This window comes from Ambystoma mexicanum, chromosome 5p (assembly GCF_040938575.1).
Source record: "Ambystoma mexicanum isolate Mex_15411 chromosome 5p, UKY_AmexF1_1, whole genome shotgun sequence".
Lineage (NCBI taxonomy): Eukaryota > Metazoa > Chordata > Amphibia > Caudata > Ambystomatidae > Ambystoma > Ambystoma mexicanum.
The window spans coordinates 531206917-531231183 of record NC_090930.1 but is presented as its reverse complement, the minus strand read 5'-3'; the positions used below and the strand labels follow the sequence as shown (position 1 = coordinate 531231183).

The 24267-nt window shown below is 42.3% G+C and overlaps 1 protein-coding gene across 2 annotated transcripts in view; it reads left to right on the top strand.

Annotated features, from left to right (window-relative positions):
- CHM (CHM Rab escort protein) overlaps positions 1 to 24267 on the top strand; it is a 1673681-nt gene that overhangs the window by 912538 nt on the left and 736876 nt on the right. For both annotated transcript variants that reach the window (XM_069612935.1, XM_069612936.1), the window contains one exon: positions 3397 to 3619. In XM_069612935.1, the coding sequence (XP_069469036.1) occupies positions 3397 to 3619 (223 nt within the window). The remainder of the gene's footprint in view (positions 1 to 3396; positions 3620 to 24267) is intronic.

Here is a 24267-nt window from a genome sequence, read left to right as displayed (position 1 = left end):
CCCCAGAAGACAAATATTACTTAACCAGTAATAGCTTCTCTGGTGATAGTATATGTTTAGAGTCACATGCTCCCAACCTAGTGTTACATACAGTGACCAGAAAACAAATCACCTAATTGGGACAAGGAGCATTGTAGGTGTTCGTATTATGCTCTCGCTCTTATACCATAGAAAACAAATAATATGCGGGCATATGCTCAAAAGTGCAGTACCATACCGGCACACATAGGGTAGTGATAGTGTGACAGAAACATCCTGGTCAGCTGCAATGAATCCGGTGTTGTCATCACTTCTTTCCCTGCAGTGATCTCTCCCCATGTGGCCAGGGGACGGCAGCCGCTACCTGATCCTGATCCTGAGGACGGCTGTTGAGGGAGTTTCACATGTGGGGAGAAAACCTACGGGAGACTATCATGGCACCATCGGATGAGACATGGTATCACTCTTTTTTCTTTTGAGGATACCCCATCCCTACCTAATGCCTTAATAGCATTGTGTAACACTCCCACTCATAGGGAAGATGTTGAAGACCTTCTAATGAGAACTGTATATAAATCATCACGATCCAACTTGCCCTCTAAAATTAATGAAAACATCTTCTAAGCTTCTACCTACAAGTTATCTACAACTGACCTACCTTTAAAGAACAACTATGCAGACTTTCCAGACTTTGGCTATAGAAATTCAAGAATGGACTTCCATTCCCATAACTACCAGAGAACTGCCACGAGAAAGATGGACAAAGGAATGCAGATCAAGGTAGGCCAGAAACACAGGCTGCGCTTTATTCATTGTGAGGGCATACCTGTGCCTAGGGGATTTAAACCAGTGGAGTAGCTGACTAGAGAGAGATTCTGGAAAGAGGAAAACTCTTCTCTTGGAATGAGCTGAAAGACTGTGCGGCTAGAGAGAGCCATGGAGCCGACCGGCTTAAGAACCGAGGCTAGAGAGAGCGTGGAGCTGACCGGTTTAAGACCTGAAAACAGGGGAGCTGACCGCCAGAGGAAACCTGCTGCCGGAACACCAGAAGCCAACCGAGGGCTCACTGGCGTTCGCAGGTGTTTGGAGGTAGCCTTTGCCTTACTGGAGCCTGAAGACATGAAGCCTGAAGACATGAAGCAGAAGAGCCGAACAGGGACTCCGGCACATAGAGAGGCCAAGAAGTGGATACAGCAACCAAAGAGGAGACGCCGAAAGACTGCTGCCGGCTCACCGCAAGAGAAGACGAATAGGCCAGCCAAAGCCATGGGTCCACCCAGGGGAAGCGGGGACGCCGGGTAGTATTGGCAACCTTGCCGAAACCAAGTAAACATTAATGAAGCACATGAGAGAGAAGGAGCAAACGAGGGAATGAGTATTTCTACGACAGAGAATGGAACGAAAGCACAAAGCTTTCAAGTTTGTGAATGCATGTGGTGCACAAGTAAAAGAAGCACTGGCAAGATAAAATACCAGGCAAATAAAGTATCAGAAAAAGCAGAGACTATCAATTTTGGGGAGCTGTGTGCAGAGCCCACCTAAATCAAGCCCTAGCAGGGAAGTATATCGGGCAAATTAAAAGTGTAAAAAGGATATATGAGAAAGCCCTGGCAGGAGAGTATACCAGGAAGTTGCAAGTGTGTGCATCCAGGAAAGCCCTGGCAGCAGAGTATACCAGGCAGTTGGAAGTTTGTTTATAAAAGGAGGCCCTAATAGGAAACGCACACCAGGCATGGACAGGTCTAACATTGTATAGGAAATACATGAATCAAAGAGGTCCTGATAAGAGCAAGCCTAGATTAGCAAATAGGCTGTGCTGGTCACGAGAAGAGGAGTGAAAACCTGGCAGGAGAGTACATCAGGTATCCTAACAAAGCAAACACAGAGAGATGGTTTGTTTTTTATATTTCATGAAGAGAAACCCAAGGAACTGACATTGTTGAATAAGCAACCAAGGGAAGAGAAATCCGTGGGAAGTGAACCACTCTCTGGAACAAGGAACGCTAACCTCTTGGAACTTTTATTTTGGAGTTATGCATTTTCCTTTTGAACATTTATAAACCACTTGGGGCCAAAGAAATTAACCTTTTACCCATAGGATTTATTTTATTAGGATGTGAGGGCCAGGATAGTACTTTGGACACAGGACGGTTGTGCTTTGGACATTCTGACCTTGACCCAGCCTTTGATTTTTGGTAGAGAAACACCTCTAGTGCAGGGACAGAGAGGCATTTCCCCACCACTTTTTCCTTTTAAATACAAGACTTTGACCAAAACCATAAACACCTTGTGTCGTTTGAATCTCATTCCTTGTTCATCACAGAGCCCCTACTTTTACTTCTAAACAGTGGCATGCAATACTTTAGGCATGCCACTAGAGGATAGAAAATGCACAGCATGCAACTCGAAACAGACAGTATTACCAGAAAAACCATTACTAGGTAAGTAACATTTGTCATACCAAAAAACACATTTGAGGTCACCCAGTTTGAGGCTCACACCATGTTCAAAGCCCTGCTCCCAATGCATCACAGTTGCATCGGCTAGCCCTTCAGCCGTGCAACCACCACAGCTACAAAGAACGACCGGTGCAGGAACGCCTATGTGCTTGAAAGGGCGCCTATGTCACATTCTCATCCCCTTCTAGCAAGCTTGTAGCCAGAGCCAGCACATGAAGGTGCGAGTGCTTGCACCCCTATTGAATGGAAAAGAGCGACCTCCTGGCAAAATGATATACAGCATCTCGAAACGTTGTGCACTGTATGTTTTTTGTAGATATGTTTGGGTCAAACTAGTGTTGTGATGCATGGGTGATGACACAGATTCGCCCACTTTATTACGATAAATCAATAAAAAGAGCGTTGCAAACATAGCTGGCAGATACTGTAAGTACAAGCATACTAGATTGCTGCCTATTACATGTCTCTTAGGAAAGGCATCAATTGTTTCCCACAGTAGATATGTAAAATGTACAATGTCTTCTCAACCAAGTTAAAAATGAACAAAGCAAAATATCTTTCAAAACAAAATCGAGCCCAAACATTGAATAACTTGTGTATACTTACCAAAGAAACGTATGCTTCTTTGTCATTATTTCTTCCAATATAAAATGATCAGAAATGTCTGAAAAAAGTAATTGCCTTTCTACATTCCATTGCTGAAAGTTGATAACTTAGGTGAAGACTTCATTTTTAATTATATATAAAGCTTATATATTATGTATTCTTTGCTGGTTTTTGATTAATTATTTCACAGTCCTAGTTTTTAATTGATTTAGTATGGATATGTTACCACCAAAAAGTACTTGTTTGCTCAATTATTTTCTTGGAATGCTGCTGTTGTGCCACTATGCTGAACTGAACTGTTTTCATTTTAGAACTCTCTGAATAGTCAGGGTTTTTCCTTTCTCCCTTTCAGATTTTAGGGAGCATACGTTTTCCGATTTTCTGAAGGCTAAGAAGTTAACCCCAAATATTCAGCATTTTATTTTGCATTCCATTGCTATGGTTTCAACGACCGACAGCACTGAATGTGGACTTAAAGCCACACAGCATTTTCTCATGTCGCTGGGACGCTATGGAAATAACCCTTTTCTGTTCCCATTGTATGGATTTGGTGAAATGCCACAGTGCTTTTGCAGGTAAGAATACTTTGCTTTTTAGTGCTAATTATAATTCATCATTTCATGTTGATTTGCATCTGCCAGCTACATTGGATATTGGAGAATATCGTTAGGAAACTCAAACCATCTAATTGGCAAGGTGACGCCTGCCCTTCTCCGACCATCAAGGCAGTTCATGACCTAGTGCCGTTTATCCATAACCTTATCAATGCCTCCTTCAAAAGTGGAGTAGTGCCTGATAATTTAAAAGACGCTTGGGTCATTCCGCTAATCAAAAAACGACTCTTGACCCAGCCAATCCATCTAACTGTAGGCCTATTACTACGGTACCCTTTTTACTAAAAATACTGGATAGAGCAGCTAACCTGCAAATACAGGCTTATTTAGAATCCAACAACCTATTGGGACTGAGGCAATCTGGTTTCCGTCCAAGACACGGCACAGAAACTGCCTTGATAGATCTCACCACACAAATTCAAGTACTAAAAGACAATGGTAAACTAGCACTCCTCCTACTGCTTGATCTGTCTGCAGCTTTTGATTTCGTCAATCACCAAACACTTTGCCACCATTTGAAATCTGCAGCCCATTTCTCCGACTCTGCCACTTCCTGGATCAGCTCCTTCTTGGCAAACAGAACCATGAGGGTCTTCTCTCCTACTGACTCTGCTGAACCATCCCCGGTACCCTGTGGGGTTCCGCAAGGCTCCTGCGTGTCCCCTACGCTCTACAATATCTTTACGTGGCCATTGTTTGACATCCTTGACTATCTGGGTGTTACATATACCAACTATGCTGATGACACCCAGATACTCATTCCCATTTCTGGAGACTACGCAACTGACAGCAAAACCCTTAACGAAATCTACTCAGTGATACAAGCATGGATGGCGCAACATGGTCTTTGTCTTAACGACGAAAAAACTGAGTTGCTAATCCTAGGTACACACGCTAAATTGAAGAAACTAAACTCTGCCTTCAAATCATTCACGATAGATGGTAACTCTATCGCAGTCTCTAACAACACTAAACCTCTTGGCATTTACCTTGACGCCACACTATCCTCTAGACAAACTAACACGGTAGCAGCATCATCCGCATATACTTGTAAACTAATCACCACCTGCAGGCCGTTCATTACCACACCTAATTGTATCACACTCGCCAGAACTTTAGTTCTGTCCAAAATTGATTACTGTAATGCCCTCTATTTAGGTACTAGCCACAAAAATATTAACAAATTACAAGTAATTCAGAGTAATGCCATCAGGGCATCCCTCAACATCCCGAAGAAGTTGCATATTTCTGAGACTAGACGTAACCTATGCTGGCTTCCGGTAGAGCACAGAATATCCCTCAAAACTCTTTCTCTACCACACAAAGCTAGGGCCAACCTCGCTCCAGCCTACCTCACGAATCAACTCACTTTGCATACGTCCTCAAGACCACTCAGAGCGACCCAAATACAAACAATGTCCATACCGAGATTCAAACTCCAGAATTCGGGAGGTGCTAGCTTCCCCGTACTGGCCTCAAAGTTATGGAACACACTCCCTACGTCTCTCAGATCAGAACCCTCCTTCCATGTATTCAAGCGCAACACTAAACACTGGCTTCAGGACATGGACACCACGACAGTCTAACCTCCTCCGATCATTTTGCTTGTCTTCTGCCGTACTTTATTTGTACCTGTCCTACTTATTTATTTGCTTCGCCATTACTACTTGTGTTTTCCCACTATCTTTTGTAAGAGGGAAAACTTGTTTTTCCTGCCTTGATCTACTGTATTTTGTACCAATCATTTGTATGTACCTGGAACGTAACGACTGTAACATTATGTAAGATGATGCGGCTGGTTGCCCATGAGCCTGGCTGCGCATTACAAATAAACAAATACAAATACATGTTTTTTCAGTTGATAACAACAGATATGATTCCTGCCCTTTTCACTATCTGTGACAGCTGGAAAGCCCATAAAGAAAACTCCTTGACAGTGGTCACCCTCATCGGTTTGTATCGGCATTTGATGCAGTCACGCACAGCCCCATTATTTACAAACAGCATGACTCTTCAGGCATTGCTCGAAGACAGCAAGCAACGCTTGGATTATTTGTACCATGTTGCCTTTATCTGAGTAGATGTACATGGTGATGTTACCGTAGCTCTTTAGTGTACATAGGCTATCATTATTTAAATAACTTAAAGAACCACATTCGCTCCTCAAGGTTGGTTGCTCACAGATCAACTTATCTATATTCATTGGTCTGAAGGCTCTGGAGGAATAGATGATCAAGAACTGAACAATGGCACATGTACTCATCCCGCAACCTAAGTTGCTTTACCTATAACTGTCACATGCTCCATTTCACTTCATTTGATAACCAAGTCCGCTAAATGCAAAAGGAAATTAAAATGTGGGTTTCTACTAGGACAACGGCTAGATAATGAGCAGCCATGCAAACACAATTACTTAATGGGCCATCTTCTGATTAGGGCTGCTCGAAGATACACTCTCAGACATCTTTCTGGACTTCATTGTCTCAGTATTCCAGTGGCTGGTACTGTGATTATTGGACAACTCAACTACGACAAGACACTGTATGTTGGCCATCAGCCTAGTAGCCTATCGGGAGTCCAGAATGCAGCTACATGACTCATCACTGGCCTGAAAAAAGGAACCATGTGCTCTTACATTAAGACTTCACCAATGGTTACTTGCAAAGTTATGATTCGATTTTAAGTTGTTATGTTTATCATACACATGCCTAGCAGGCACATCTCTCTGCCCCATAAATTCATACAAAATTAGTCTGATCCTCCAAACTACAGTGTCTAATCTCCTTCCCCCTCTCTCTCTCTCTATCCACACAAGTTGATGGAGATGCAAGGCATTTCTCACTCTATTTGCCCTTACACGATACAGCATCCTGTACAATCCTCACCAGACCTCTCTCTAGATCTGCGTTATGAAATCTCTTGAAAACATTGTCAAGAGGGAGATAAAACATTGTCTTTATCCAACTTGAGTAGTTTTCTCATGCAGTGGTCAGATGAATCAATGCCGTACATCCGCATGATGGAATTACTAAATTAGTCATTAAATAGAAAAAAACGTGTGTGCTCAATTACACAGGTGATCCATTTCCTGCATCTTTTTCCAAATCTCATTTTACTTGTTTTGTCCAAGTGTTTTATACAGCAGAGTACCTTTCCAGATTATTTGAATGTTGGTCACATGTATCCTCTTGTTGAAAAAAACTTGGAACAAGTGTGTCTGTCCAACAGCTATCCATGTATTGACTTATCCTTTCATAAGACTTTTTAAAAAGGTGCTCTCAGTGTGGCACTGAAAGGCACGTACCCTCCTCCTTTTAGAAGGTGTCAAACAGCGAATATCGTTCGACAAATAGGCCAGACAAGGGAAGTAAGTTAACAAAAGTGTTTTATTAATAAATGTATACAGGTGTGACCAAAAAAAATAGTGTCTGAGTTAAACTAAACATTATCAGGATGCTACTTCTCTGTGAGGTAATCCTCTGGGGAAGTCTGCTGAAGCAGTAATGGTCCTCCCTCAAAACTTCTACCTGAAACCTTCCTCATGTGGCATGGGGAAGGCAGACACTAACTGATCCTGACCCTGTGGGTGGTGGTCTGCGGTGGGATCACATGGGGGAGGGAACAGGTCAGGAAGGCAGGGAGATTCCCCTGTTCAACGTTCCCTGAATCCCTAGTCTTTTAATGGCGTATTAGTACAATTCCCTCAGTAGCGGGACGAGGAGCAGGGATGCAGAGGAGCACTACAGTGGGTGTGATCTCTTAATTGGTGTAAATGACCTACACCTGAAGGGGACTGTGAGGCTTAAAACGCCCCCTCAGGTGCAGGAATTGAATGGAGAAGCTGAACTGTGGAAGAGAAAGAAACAGCGCGAGCCATGGTTGCAGCTGAGGGCGGAGCATGAGCCAAGAGAAGACGCCAGGACTATTAAGTTTACAAAAAGAAAATAGTATAATTGTGCAGCATGCTCACTTCATATGTACTCTCAACTGCAATGAGTGGACAGAAACAGTGTATACCTTTCTGTGTGAACTGCAAGGGGGTTTTGAAACCCACTTCCTTCTTAAGATACCTTGCAACAAAGGAAAGCCGATGTGTGCGATTTGCAATGGCAATCGCAAATTGCTGTATCCATTTAGCTGATTGCAATTTAGCACTTTGCATTTTTTATTTTTTTGATAAAACATTTTTTATTGTTTTAAGCAACAATCACAAAAGCAAAATAAGGACATGCATTTCCATCAATAAACAACTAATATTGAATTTGGCATCAATCACAAGAAAACCTTCACGTAATCACATCCACATGCTGCTCAAAGTCTCCCATTACCCGCCAGGAGCCGTTACGTTTCTCTCTCTTCCCACTCCCCCCATATTTTAGAGGCTTTGGCAGGACAGCCCCTTGCATTATAAATCCTGCGTCCAACCATGGCACGTGTCCATATCTGTTGCCCATTGATCCCGTGTCGGGGGTTCTAGGGCCGCTCATTTTTGTGCAATGTTGCATTTTATCAGCCCCATTGGCGTAGTTAGAAACAGATTTTCCCACTTGGTAGCATCAGTCTCGTCGGGAATGCCCAGGAGCAATGCCCTCTGATCCAACGGTATGGTGCGGGCCAAAACCATAGCTAGTTCATTGCAGCATACATTCCAAAAGCTTGGGATATGGGGGCATCCCCACAGAATATGTATGAAGGTCCCCTCCTCCCCACACCAGAGACAGTTCGAGTTTGGGGCCCGTTTCCAACCATATAAGATCGTCCTAGGTAATATATTTGGTGCAAGATTTTCAATTGTATCAAGCGGAGTCTAGAAGAGTTAGCAATCTCCCGAGGATGCATTAGCACCTGAATCCAGTCCTCTGGGTTTATCATTCCCATATCTGTTTCCCATTTAGCCTTGACGCTATTTAGCTCAGGAATGGCGAAGGAGGACATAGCGTTATACAGAATGGAGGTGCATCTGATGGGGATGTATGCTGGAAGCATGTTACGTTCTATGGGTGTGTAATCGGGGACAGTAGTATCTGCCGGTATGTGTGTTCTCAGGGCGTGGGCCAGTTGTATATAGTGGTATCGCTCAGTACTCGGGATTTGGAATTTCAATCGCAGGGCATCGAACGAGGCAATTTTCCTACAAGGACATCCCTAATTTTCATAATCCCGGCCTCTACCGACCTAGACCAAGGTTAGAGTTTCCCAGTCTCGGTCAGACTGCTATAATGCCACAGGGGTTGTGCAGTGATTATTTTGTTCTTCCATCCTACGTAAGTGTGTGCCTGCCTCCAGATGGTAGTAGTATGTGCCGCAGTTGTCGGCAGTAGTGGCCTTGGAAGAGGTTGATATAGAAGATGAAGCAAGTCTGTGTCATGAATAGCAGCAATTTCGGCCCGTATGTGGGGTATTTCCCGGTCACCGTGGAGCAGGTCATTGACCACTGCTAGCTGTGATGCCCAATAGTAGGTTTGGAGGCGGGGCACCCCATCCCACCCTCCCAAATCGATCTTTGAAGATTCTGTTTCCGTGGTTTGACAGGAGCGGAAACCTGCTTGTCGGGGGCCTCAGAGGTTGTGGATGTCTGAGCGCTTTCGAGTAGTGTGGATGGAGAGACAGGACGAAGGTAAGCAGGTAGGTTTGGGTCAGCCCTTGCTTTTTTAGGAGAGGGATGACTGTTGCTGTTTTGAAAGTAGAGGGAAATCAAGCAGAGTCGAACGGCAGGTTAAAGAGTTCAACAAGGTGAGGGGTCAATAGAGGGGCAATAGGCCTGACTAGCTGAGGAGCAAGAGGGTCTGATGTGGCACAAGAGGGGTTAGCCTTCATCAGTAGATATAGGACTACAGTATTAGTGTGATCAAGTGGGAGATAGCGGCAGAGGATGATGGTTAAAGTAGGCTGGGTGTATAATGTAGAAGGAGGAAATGTGAGGAAGGTCAGGAGAGAGTCTCTAATTTTGGAAATGTTTTCAGTAAAGTATTCAGCTAGTTCATTAGCTGTGAGAGTGGAGTTGATAGTCATAGGTTTAGGAGGAGTGAGGAGTGAGTTTAGGATGCCCTGTAGCTGATGAGTATGGTTGGAGTGAGAGTCAATGAGGGTGAGGTAGAATTCCCTTTCACTTTATCAAGAGTGGACTTGAGAGAATTCAGGACAGAGATGTAGAGTTTACAAATCCACATGCGAGTGGCCACACCTCCATTGCGCAGCAGGCAACTCATGTCTGTGCGGAGAGAGCGTATTAACAGGGGGACCCATGGTTGAAGATGCTGAGACTTGGAGGTGAAAGTTAGCAGTGGAAAGTGAGAAGAGAATGAATCATATACTAGGGATTGGAAGCTGGAGAAGGCAGTGTTGGTGGAAGAGGCATCAGGTGTGAAGCAGGAGAGTGAGAACTGTAGGTCTGAGAGAAAGGGAGGAATGGCAGAAGGTTTACATTTCCTTTTAGTAATAGGTGAGGCAAGTGGTGAGGAAAGGTCAGAGGGCAGAAAGGAGATGGTGGTGGAAACAATCGAGGTATCAAATAGGGATGGTATGACAGTAGTATTAGTGGCTTACAGAGGGGTGGCGATGAATAAGGGATCCAAAGAGTTACCCCCTGTGTGGGTAGGTAGGTTATTGATAGAGAGGAGTGTGTGGTCACTAAGAAAACACTGAAGTTCAGATTTCTGAGAAGTGGTTGTAGAGGCGAGTTTAAAGTCGCCTAAGAGAATGAGGTGATGTTTAGTGGAAAGATATCAATGAGTTGCCCAAGATCATCAAAGAATGGTCCCTTGGGATCTGGGGGCAATAGATGGAGTTGATGTGAACCGAGTGCAGTGGAGCAATAGTAGAGATGGTGAATAGAAAAGAGGTAGAAGAGGATGTGGCATTGGAGATTTGTGAGGCATTGAGCCCGGAAGAGAGTAGGTGGCAGACGCCTCCACCTCTGCCAGTTAATTGAGGAGAGTGAATAAAGGATAATTTGGAGTCATGTAGGGCTGCCAGAGTGGCAGGGTCACATGGAGAAATCCAGGTTTCAGTGATTAGCTACAAGGCCTAGGGAAGGAGAGCTGGAGTAAAAGTATGTGATGAAGGACATTGTGTTGCATACAGACTGAGCATCCCAGAGTGCAATGTTCAGTTGATGCAGTAAGGAAGAGTAGAGAAGTTGAGTCTCGGAGGAAGAACAGCGAGGTGGATAGGTGTAAGGAGAGAGATGGTTAGCTCTTCCGCTTTGATTTTTAGAAGTAGGTGGAAAAAAAATGTAGTAGTGGGAGTTGTGAATTTTTTAATAGGGATAGGAAAGGAGGAAGTTGTGGCATGATTGGATGAAGCATAGGGAGAGATGAATAGGAAGAGCAGCAGGTGTGAATACATAATAGGTGAGTATGCAGAGTGGAGAGACAGCACAGTAATTAGCAGGTGCAGTAGGGAGGAATGCAAAGCAAAGGCTCATACGCACAGAGGCTGGTCAATGGCTGGTCTTCTCCCTTCTGTATTGCCCTTAACTGGAACATCCCTGTCCAGACACCCCCAGGGGGTTCCAAAGAGATGACACTCGGTCTTGTCACCTGATCCCCTAGTCCATCAGTGGTTGATCTCTCTGATTTTGTCCCTGCTGTTGCTGGGAGGAAGTGATTACTTCCTGATTGGTGTTCCCAGTGGAGTCTCTTGTGGCCTTGAGCTGGAGAGTGGGTCGATTCAAGATGGCCGCAAAAAGCTATGGCCTTCACAGAATTTGTCAAGCACATTTACATCAGGCTGTAGTATGGACATCTTCATTTCACAGCTCACTGTTAACTATTTCTGTGAAAACACTTTGGATACAATTTATAATTTGCAAAGAATTGCATGCAGTCAGCACAGAGGGTGCTATCTATACCACTATGCACATAGTTCATCACTGTATTTTGGGTTGGACTGAAATTTGCAGTGAGATGCACTTTTCATTTCCTACTAAAAAAATCAGTGTATTTGGTAGCACCTTCCCAGACCATCCACCCTTTGGAACTTAAGCAGTTAAACGTTGTATAGAGTTTTGCTTTTGGCGACTTCTCACACTCACTACAGAGACGCTCAGATTGAAAAGCTCCCAGTCAGCATGCCCTTCCTTGTCCTTTCCTCCCTTTTTCAGGAAAGCAAGTCTACCTCAGGTTAAGTTGGTTCCAATACCCTCATGGATAAGGCATTGTCATCTGCAGATAATTTCCATACTCAGCACTCATCCAATAGGAAAAGGTGGGTTCTTTCCTGCAGCTTTATCCAGAGTTAGAATCATATTCCCTCTCTGCTGCCACTTTTTAATAAAATGCCCTATATTTCCATGCTTATGTCATGATTATGTCACACTATTTTATTAGTCCGATATTTCCATTCACCTGCCTCATAGTCAGACACTCCTATAGAATAGACACTCCTATAGAATAGACAGTCCCAATCTTCATTGGATATTCATATTTCTATATATTTTAACAAGAGCAAAGGTGCGCATTTCTTCACTTCTATACTTTTAAATGAAAAATCATTTGTATTCCATAATTCATTGTAGCAACCTGCCTCCTCGACGAACCATGGATCTGTGGTATTCTTCGGCCCAGTTGCATGTCTAGATATGTGGCATGAATGTGGAGTATATTTATTCGTAAAGTTATTCTTTATTTAAATGTATTTATTGGTTATGGTTTCAAGAAAAAGGAAACCTTACAATATAGAACAATTTATAACATACAGATTTTTTTTTATAACATGCAAAATGTCATCACACATAACAATACATAGGACGAAAATAGATGTCCTTTTCGTGATATTTCTATTCATCCTAAAATTCCTAATTATCACTAACCTATCATGAGTGTTCGCATCTAAGATTTACAAAATACACATAAAAATCCCACTACAGTTTATCTAAAATTCATATGCCCCTAAAACAGATACCATCACAAAACAGGTTTATAGATTTCATAAAATGTATAAGGGAATATATTACTTGATTTGATTGTCCATTAGGTAAGTAGGTCCATAATGCATCACAAATAATAAAATCAGCCTTACATACACATTGTCTAAAAAATAACATCCATTTATATCTCAGGGCTGGGCAGATAACTACATTGGGCCTCATTACGAGTTTGGCACGGCTACCGCCAAACTCGCTAGCAGCACCGGCACCCGCGAATGGGCCATTACCGGCACATTACGAGTTGAATGGGCTGGAAATTGCCCATTCGCGGGTGCCGGTATGGCCGGGCTCCCGATCCCCATTCGGCCCCATAGGGCAGAATGGGGGTGGGGAGCATGTTTGCAACAGCACCGTTTATAACAGTGCTGGCGCAATCTCGAGTTCTGCTCGCGGGTGCCGCTCTGCATGCCTGGTCTGAGCAGGCGTGCAGAGTGGCACCCGCAAGCAGAACTCGTAATGTGGCGGTATGGTAACAACGGCGCCGTTGGCACTAACGGCGCCGTTGTTGCCTTACCGCCACTTTCGTAATGAGGCCCATTGTGTTTCAGTACTATCTTTTTCCTTGCAATATCTACATGTAATATGATCATGTGACAGCACATTCCTTCTGACCATCACCTCATGAGTATGAGGGATGTTTAAAATCTCATATAAAACTGTCAACCTTCCTTACTTGGGAAAAGTTGCACATATGTCGGCAGTACTGCCAACTTTTTATTTTCATAATACAAATGAATAAGGGAACTAAAGCTATGCATGGTTTCAATTGTATGACTCCACTCATTTTCACACATAGCTTTTTAAATTCTAACCAGCATATACCTCTGGTCCCCAAATGTGAAGCCCAAGCTCTCTACAATGTTGGTACATATTTCAACATATTGCAGCATGGCTCTATTCTCACTTTTTTGTTAGGCTACCCATATGCTCATATAGAGAATTTTTAGGAGGAAGTGGAAATTTACAAACTAAGCTCAGATATTTCCACTTGAATCTAATAGAGAGGGAAAGAAGTCCCATTTCATACCTAATAAAAGCTGTAGGAATGCAATTCGGCAAGTTCAGAGCTTTCCTCCAGACCAAAGCTTCATAACTTTCAAGCTTTGCAACTGCCCAGGACTGCATAGTTTCAATATCATAGGTACATTTTGGAACAGCGTTCTCATAAGAATTTGCTAACGGCAAGACAGAACATGTACAATATTTTTTATGTATCAGTTTCATTTGTTTTCTAAGTGCCTCAGCCTTATTCCTGAGGAACTCCATAATTCGTATTTTAGACAGTTTATTAAAAATGAGAAAACCAGGAATCATTATTTGATTTATTAAAATGAGTAAGATCCAAAATTCTAGTTTTCCCTGAGTTTAATTTAAAAAAAATGTATTAGCATAAACATCAAATGCAGAGATTCATCTTAACAATATTTAAAGTGAACAATCTTAGGAGAGACCAAGGCTACCAATAAAATATCCTCTTCAATATCAGAGCTGTACAGATTAAAGAGGCAAGGAGCAGTAATACATTCTTGCCTCAGTCCTGTGTCAGTGTAGATCCTCTCTCATAGCTGGCCTTCATTATCCAGCCTAGCCTGTATATTGGAGTTGTACAAAAAAACAAGTACTTTAAGCAATTCTTCAGCTGGCTAATTTGCTCCAAATTAAATTCCGGTTAACCGAATCAAAAGCCGCTGAGAGATCTATTGATGCAACATATGCATGATCATACGTTTTACTCCACGCTTTTTCCTGTAATAATTTAATAATAAAACCATTCATTGCAGTACTTTGATTCTTACAAAAGCCCACCTGGTACATTTCAGTCTCCAATTATCAGTCACCAAAGTCTCTAAATGAGACCAGAGAATTGAAGCAAATATTTTCTGGTCAGCATCCATGATCATGAATGGCCTATAATTAGCTGGATAACACCTTTCCCAATTTTTTAAAATAGGGAGCACGTGCAAAGTCTGCCAGAATGTTGCAAATACCTCTCTTAAAGAATAGGAAAAGTATGTTTGCCCATTGCTCAGGTGCACTTTTGAAGACCAAGTTACTAGATCATTTGGGCCAATTGCTCTGTACGAGCTAGCTTTCTTAATGGCTACAAGTACCAATACATATGTAACGTCTTCCACTGACTTATCAATGGTATCTAAAAATAATGGTGCAGAGAATTCATGTGATGTTTCTTTTTTGTAGATAGATTCAGGTCCACTTTTCCTCCGATATTGGATTTATTTGTAACATAGCTTGACAGTTGGTTAATCCATTGACAACCTGCCAAAAACCAAAGGTATTCTTTAAGCTCAACAGTTTCAACATTATTGTAATGGTTTCCTCCATTACACCACGTGATGTGCGCGGCGTAAGCGATTTTCCCTATTCCAGGAAGGCACTGGCAGTAGGATGCGTTATCGGTCTAGTAGCAAACACATTCCCATCATTCCCACCGGAAGCGGTAGGACACCTGGAGAGCGCCACCATGCCCACGGAGGGAGTTGTCAACACGTTAAAGGAAGGGAAAGCGGACTTTGCGTCGCTACTCTATCAGAAGTTGCGAGATGCTCCGTGAGTACGCTTCAGGACAATACCATACTTTTCCTCCCTGTTCCTATCCTCTTCCGACCTTTTCAATTTGTCTAATTGTCTACCTCTCTCCCTTTACTTCACTAGGGACAAACGCATTTAACTGCGGCTTCTTTCTATCCCTCATCCGCGGCGACTTCATTGTTTTCACATTCAAGTCCCGTTCCACAATTCATCGGTAGGCTCGGCTCAGTGCTTTCTTGTTTCCCCTAGTTCAGGATCTGGCAGAGGACACTCTAACAGACTCTGTTGTTCTCAATCTAGGAAACAGCACTTGCCGTGAGATAACTACAACTTCTATCAATCACGTAACTACCATTCCCAGAATCCTTTTCAGAATTCTCTTCACCCTGGCGGTTTCGAGTTTTTTCAGCTTTCATCCCATTCAGGTTGAGAAACCCTTTTCTCATATTTATTAGCTATTACCAGATATCCCCGTCTGCAGAAATCTTTTCAATCTATTCTTTGTTGTCTTGCAGTACCGGAAGGCTCCGTTGACACGGATTCCTTCCTCTTCCTCTTCAACTGAATAGCAAGTCATTTTTGCACTTTTGGTAAGGGGCGGGAGCATTCTTTAGTATCAACTGTCCTTCCTATTATCCGCCCTTCCTAGGCTAATTGTTGTTCTTTAATACATCTACAGCTGGGCAAATTGGAACGATCAGCAAATCCCAGAGACCGGAAAGCAAGATTAAGACCTACTGTTCCGGGTTAAGGAGGGCGTTTACCCACGCTCCATAGCAGCTCAGCACAGGGTTTTTTCCCCCTCAAGGGTTTCCCTGGGACTCACTCCGGGGGTAGCCTTCATTGTGCTGACCGCGCAGGGTGTTTCAGGGGGATTCTTCCTCTCTTCAGGATCCAGTGCAGCCCTACTTTGCACCTATCGCCGAAGGATCCTTTTGAAGATAAGGTAGGAACTACTATAAGACTGTCACCATTATTTGTTGTTGGCTATAAATGGAAGTCCTTCTAGGCTTCACAAAAGTTGGGTTGGTTAATTAAATTACAATTATTTCTGCATTGTTTTGATACATCAGTGACTAATTAACCATGCTTATAATCCCTTTTAACAATTTTGACTTTAAGCATTCTATCTGTTATTTCCATTTTACTTTGTTGTATTAAACAAATAGACATCCTCATTAGCTTTTTTCTGCTTAGCCACCATTTCATCAAAGCGATGTACACGTTTCCCCTTCATCTCCTTCTTATTAGGACCCATCTTGTTAATAATTCGTGTATTCTGTATAATCACGTTCAGACAGTCATGGAATAAGATCTTGCTAAAAGTATTCAGCTTCCATTCATAGGAACTAGAATGTCACTCTTTAAAAATAATAGTTCATTGTTGCTGCACTCAGAAGGAAGAAACAAGTGTTCGTGTCTTCAGTGTATCCAGGTTCCAGTCCAGTGAGCACAGTGTTCCGGTCCAGTGAGTGCAGTATTACAGTGCAAGCGAGTCAGAAGGTCCTAGCAGCTAAAGGAGTTAAGGCACCGAGTTCCCAGTCTGCCCCAGTCTCCATGTTGTTTTCTGCTGTGAGGAACTGCACTACGCGGACAAGTCCTGGCTTTTTTTGTGTTTTTTTATTTAAATCTATTTCTGGCGCGGAGTTCAGGCACTGAGTTCCCAGTCTGCCCCAGTCCGCCACTTCTTGCCCCCCCCTAGATCTATTGGAACAATGCCCCTGACTGTGGACGGCGGCCCCCATACCCGCAGGAAAACGCTGCAGCATCAGCGGATGTTAAATTCTTGGTCCGCCATGAAAGCAGCCACAGTCGGGAAGGAAAAGGTAAGCAAGTGTGCCAGCTCGCCTTTCCTTTTGCAATCAACAAAACATCCTGGCGAGTCATGAACGTCTTGCCACTTCCCCACTTCACCAGGCCCATTCTCTTGCGCAAACGCAAAATCATTTATACGCAATTTTGGGAAATTAAGAGGGTGTTCAAGTTGCTGGCGAGCCTATTGAAATCAGTAATGGAGTCAGTAATGGAGTCAAACTCCCTTTGCCAAAAAAAACATTAACATTTTTGTCATTACTTGATCTGGCAACAATGTCTGTTGAAATCTCTCCTGCAACTCACTTGCCATTATTGCACTTAACGACGGCAGCGAGAACCGACAGTGTCGAGACTTCTGATGTCTTTTATTCACCTTTCTGACGGATGGGGAGCTTATCTCTGCATCTAATGCGGACACTGTCACTGGAGGACTTCTAAACAATCACTCAGAGTAGATTGAGCACGGTTCACAACAAGTGCCAGCATTTCCAAACGGAATTAAAAATGGAATTCAACTATGTCCCACAAGTGAAATTCCAAACATCCAAAATTGCTTGTCTCTCCCAGCTGTTCCATTGGTCCGACCTGAGATGGTCACTCCCAATGAGAACAGGCAGGACGAGACAAACGGCGGTCATGCACGAAACAAAGAATTGTCAATCGACACTTTGGCCTTCAATGCACCAAAAAAGGACATGAATGCATACGCCTTGTCAACAAACATAAAAAACACGATTGGTCTGGCAAAAATTACTTGGGGCCTCCAATCAACATCACATATGAGTTTGCTAACAACGATCAGCCTAAGGAAAATGGCGATCAAAGCGCTTATGCATGTCAAGTGCCTGAAACGAAAGGAAAGAGTCCCAGGGAAATCATCGGCACGGAAACTGATCGGGAAACTATGCCCGCAAGATTTTCAAACTCACTGTAATCCCCATTGAATAATGATACTGCGGACCTGAGCGTCATGGCAAGAGCGCGCAGACTACAAAGAATCGTAGAGATCAAACAAAAGTCAAATCAAACGACTTTAGAGGAGCCGGAAATTTCGTTCATAAATGCAAGCACCCCACGTCCCAAAACAAAAAGTATTTCTGTTGAAGTTCAATCACACAAATTACAAAAATGCCCTTCTCTTGATACACAATACAATATGGAAAGTTCATATGCCTCACCAAGCAGGAACGAACTGTCAACATCACATGACTCAAAATCCAGTTTATCTGTCGAAGCCCTTACTCAGATACATAATAATGTTTTAGCAGCTTCTTCACTTGCGATGCTCCCATTTACAAAGCTATACGAATTGCTTATTGCAGCAATCGGCGATCAAGGTGCTATGTTAGCGAACTTTGCAAATGAAATGGAAAAATTGGAACTCTTTGCAGGATTCTTGCAAAAGCAGTTGGAAAAGGAATCTGAACTATCCGCGCGTTGGCAAGAAAGACTTTGTGATCTAGCCACTCGGCACCATTGCCAAAACGACAACTTGATGGACGGCCTCCTTAAAACTGTGATATGGCTTCGCCACAACTCCGGAAAAGCGAGCAGGTACGAAGACATACGAGAAATCCTCAAAATGAAGGAAACTGTACCCTAAGTACTGAGCCAATTAAAGTCTCCTACACCATTGCAGAATACCAAGCAGGCGACACACAACCAGGTTGAAATTGACCGAGGTTCTGCGCTAACTGAAATCCTTCGTCTCAGTTCTCAGAATCCGGTTAAAGAAACAGATGCCATCATAATGACAACTCGAAATCAAGCAGGAGAACTTCATCTAAACAAACCCGCCTCTTCTGAGGCAAACAGGCAATGTTTAGCTGGCTGAGTTGTCGAATCAATAAATTCCAAAGTATGCTCAGTTGGCTTCTCTCTTGACCCCACAAATTTAAAGAAGATACCAGCCTCCATAACCAATTTATAGCTGATGAAATTGCCGCACCTAACAGCATAACACAATGTTTGTTCGGCATCTTCAATGGTTTGGCTAAATCAATTCCAACAAATGGGATGCCTACAAGCAATCCAGAAGAACCAAAGCTGCACAAAGTAATACATTAAATATCAATAAACAAAAGTCTGTTCGCCCAAATGTCAGAAAATTCATAAGGAATAACTATGCTGAAAAATATTAGCTTGTTTGAACGACCATGTAGCATAAACCAGCCGGTCCCCTGGCCAGTGCCGGTCAAAGACTCCATCGAAGATCACACCAAACCCTTAAACAAACAAACTGCTAAATGTTGCCGACTCGAATCTGAAGAAATGAGTAATGCTAATACATCTGCATCTTCGACAGTCGACTTATGCAACCTTTCTACTTACTCAATTGATGCTAAAGACTCAGCCGAGCCGACGATCCAAAGCCCTGTCTCAGAATCTCAAGGTCAATTGCGCACTCAAGCGTCTGAAAATCGGAGACAAGCAAAGCAATCTCTCCCCAAAAAACGAAGTTAGAATGTGATTGCACGGCAAAGTGACAAAACTTCACAAATACCATTGCCAACTCAAATTTCCAAACTGAATCTTAAACTGACCATGAATCAACGAAAACAAGGAGCACGTTATCAGTCTAGGGTTCATCTGAATAAAAGTCCTAAGAAAAACAGTCGACTTTGCAAGCTGCGACTACAAAATATTCAAATTGATGATAACGAGGTCAATCTAAACAGAGCAAATGTAATGAAACTATTTGGCTGTATACCACTACTAAGAACAATAACCTTGGATGACCTAAAAATTGTTGAATATCCAACAGAAAAACCTCTGATCAGGTATTACTGCACATCAGATATTTTGCTGTGAAAAACATATTACAAGCCATCGAAGAGCTGCTTGTGTTTGGCTTTGACCTTACAATAGAACATGACCAAACGTTGGAAAATGGAATCATGGGCTCACAAGAAAGTGATGATGCGACAAGATTGAACAACGACGAGCTGCACTTCGGAAATCATTATTTCATCCTCATGCAACCCGGCAAGAGGGCGAAAATTGGGTCGCATTGTTGAATAAAAGAACTGGAACCCAAACAAATCACGTTAAACACCAATAACAATGATTGACGGGGTACGGACAGGTACAAACTGTGTTATCATGGAATACACGTGGTTTTGTACATTTGTTCAACAACTTTGAGGTACCAATGGACGATATTCTTGCAGTCTGTCTGCAAGAAACTTGGCTACGTGAATTACCAACTCGAGATGGAGTCAGTATCTTTATGAACCCAGCTGGAAAAAACGTAAGGGGACGCCCATTCTCAGGTCTTTTGACCCTGGTAAAAATTAACAACTGGCTGACCCCTCTGGATTCGCACAATCCCAACCCCTTCGTCCAAGGCACAATCGTACAAATAACATCTTCAAAAAACAGCGGGAAGAAATACCTATTGCTAATTAATGGATTTTGGAATCCAGCAATGATAACCACAACGAGTTTCATAAGTTCAGTAACATCCTTAATTGATGCAGCAATACTGAATTATAACAATCTCTCTGTAATCTTCTGTGGTGATCTAAACTGTAGTTGGTTTAAAGCGACAAACCAGCGGATTCCAGACAATGCAGTCCCAAACAGAGGACAAATTTGGTCAGCTGCACTTGCAATAAGAAACTGCATAATGTTAAATGGCAACACAAAAGGTGAGCAGCCATGTAAACCAACGTGGCGAGGTCCACGAAGCCAAATTACATTAGACTACATCTGGGCACCAAGAAAGGTCTTAGAAAAAGGTGGTAGCCCTAACAGTAATCACAATGACTAACAGCGACCGCGATTTGCTACGTCTATCTTGGCAGGCTAATTGGGATGAAGCAACCTCCATGTACAAAGCTCAATTATCAACAAATGCAGCTGGTAACCGTCTGAGAATAAACGGGCCACAAATCGAAAGATTACGGCTTGCATTAAATCAATCAAATGATGTGGATTATGCACCTCTGCTGATGGATTTCACGACGAATCTTTTCTCATTAAGAATCCTTGGTCATACCTATAAACCTCGCTTCAGTAATGAAATTGTTCAAGAAAAAAGGAATCTAAGGAAAGACCTGCGACAAATTAAAAAGACAAAGCTAACAGCGGAACGCAAACGCATCAGAATTAAGGAAAGACGTTGGGCATATCGTCATTGGCTCAAATCGCATGCGGTGGTGATTGAGCAAAACCGCTCTGAAATAATGCTTGAATTTCTAATCACCAAAAACTCGAGTGCGATTTGGGCTATTTTAAACAATGGCCACACAAAATCATTACCCACATGCTCAAATGTAATCACCAGTTCGAAATGGGTGGAATATTTCTCTGTGATCTATGAGAAGCCACAAATCTAAATCCGGCCTGAAGTTCATTATCCAATACAAGCATGGGATATAACGCCTTCAAGAGACGAAATAGAATCAGCCATACAAAAGCTAAAAAATTCCAGAGCTGCCGGTCCGGACCAAATTTCAAATGTAATGCTAAAAAAGCATAAGGAAAAATGGGCAAAATTAATTGAATACCTATTTAGTAAAGTATCTTCCAGCAAGACTGTTCCAGATTCGTGGCTTTCAGCAATCATCGTCCCAATTTACAAGAAGGGCAATAGGGACGATCCTGCAAACTATCGCCCTATTGCCCTTCTCGACAAAATTGGGAAGATCTTTGGCTCATTCCTTCGACAGAGGCTTGACGCATGGGCAACCGAAACAAGGATAACAGATATCCGTCAAACAGGCTTCACCGAGAGAGTGGGAGTCGAAGCAAATTTACTAATACTAAACATCTTAAAGCTGGAGGCCCAAGTAGCAAAGGAAAAGATATTCTTTGCATTCATAGACTTGCGGCAAACTTTTGACGGAATAAATCGTGAGAAATTGTGGCTGAAACTAGTCAAGTGGAACTGTCTGTCCTCAATACTGAAACCACTAAAAGCCCTACACGCAAAAACAACTGTGCGAATAAGGGGGAATCAGCAAGGCAATCTAATTCAGCCAATAACAACGTTCAAAGGCGTTAAGCAAGGCTGCCCATTGGCAGCCGAACTGTTCACTCTTCATTGCAGATACAGTTCATTGCTTCCCTCCGAGGCTTAACGGAACTTCAATAAAATGCCTCGTTTATGTGGACGACTTGGTGTTGACCGACTATACCCAAATCGGTTTGCAACGACTTCTGAACCGCTTATATGAATACCTGAAGGAAAATGATCTGGTGATAAACACTGAGAAAACAAAGATCATGTGTATTGGCAAAGCGCAAACAAAAAAAAGATAAAAAGTTCAGATGGTCGATTGCAAATGCTGAATTAAAAACTGTATGGTCAATAAGATATCTTGGGGTGATGTTTAATGACTCAATCTGTGAAGCTGCTTGGACAAGAGACTTAATAGAACGAACGAAAAAACTAGGCCTACAAGGTGCGAAAATTTATAATGAATATGGGAAATTCACGATTGCGCCAATAATGACCTTCTACCTCCAGAAGGTCCTACCGACAATTGCCTTCGGAGCAGAAGCAGGCTGGAACTTAAACCATCATTTGTGTCAAAGACTTGAGGGCACGTTTTCGCGCCTAGCTTTGAGGCACCCCAAATATATCTCAATGACTGCACTGAGATATGAATTGGCGATCAATTCATTACATATGACAATCATATGGAAATCTCTTACTTCCTTAAGGAAAATGTATCTCAGTGCGAAAATTCCGGCATATCAAATCTTTGCGATTGAAAACAAAGGAATCCAAGCCAATCTAACACAAAGCTGGAAGCTAAAACTAGAGGCCATCATGGAAGCAGCCTGTATAAGTAGATCGGAGCTCCTCGATCGCCCACAAAATGCCAAAAAAAACCTTGAAATCTGGGACTGTATCATAAATTCAGAAAACTGAAAACTGTTCTTCCACTATCAATAGGAGAAATTAAGCTACATGATCCCCCAAAATATCTACTAGACTGCCATTTACGTCACCACAGAAACCTATTCCTAAGATTCAAGCTAAATGCCTTGAATAATAGGGAAATGCTATGGTTAACACGGAACAAGGATACTACTGATAACATCTGTAGATTTTGCAATACTGGAGAAATTGAGTCTTCAAAACATCTAATAACCGCTTGTACTGGAACAACCAGTCAGCGGAATCTACATTTGAGTAGCTTCAAACCACAAAACAATAACCTGGAAGAATGGTGGGCCTATGTTGCATTAGGCCAAAACATCAAGTTATCATGTCGACTAATTGACTACCTAGATATGATCTTGAGTGCTGAAAAGAAGGACTCCAGAGAAATAAATAGAGTAGACAGTCAAAAATCGAAAGAATCAAAATGTGATATAACTACTAATGGACTTGTTGATTAGTTATAAAATGGACCATGACCTATGAACTTGATTAAGTCAACCACTTGGATTTTCTTGATTTTGAATTTTGATTTTGATTTTTTTTTCTTTTTCGACTGAATCTGATTTTGATCTTGATAATGCTCTTTTGATGAGATGCATTGACAATGATGATTGCTCAATAATGTAACACAAGCTCAGTATTGATCTACTGATCTGAAGTTTTACAATAAAAAATAATAATATTATTATCATTAAAACAACCTTAAAACTGGGCATAGTGACCTGATTTTTTCCTTGACTCATTATTAATGGGCCCTCATTCATCCTATGCATTTTTTATTGGTATGTTGAATTCAGATTCAAGCATGTTGTGATCACTTGGGTTAGTTTTAATAACTTTAAATTTCACACACATATTAAATAAAGCATAATAAACACATTTAATCCAGGATTGTGGCAGAAGTACCATTTCCCCAGGTGTATTGTACTTCAATATCACCAAAAATTTGGCTTTTTAACATTCACAACCCCAAACAGCCTAACTTCTGGCTCCATCCGTAACCATACCTGTCCTTCCTATTCATATTATCTTCTGTTAGGATATCCTCCCCTACAGCAAATTAAGCTGGATCTATGCAGGTAGCATTGAAATCTCCAGCAACAATTATACAGTTATTGCTGTAAGCTTCCTGCCAAATCAAGCTAACCTTCTCAATTTTCTTTAACTGGCAGATCCCCTCCTGCCAATAAAGGTTAATAATCAGACAGTACATCACTTTCCCTCACAAATTAAGCTTAATGGATGCATATAACGCTCTTCTATGGATAGATCCCTCAACTGACCCTTCCCGGAATAAGTGGGGTTTGATTGCTATAATCAAGCCTCCTGAGGGCCTACCCAACATACCCTTAACTGCAGGCTGAAAGACAATCCTTTATCCGTCCAATACAATACAGGATTGTTCTGCAACCAATGCCC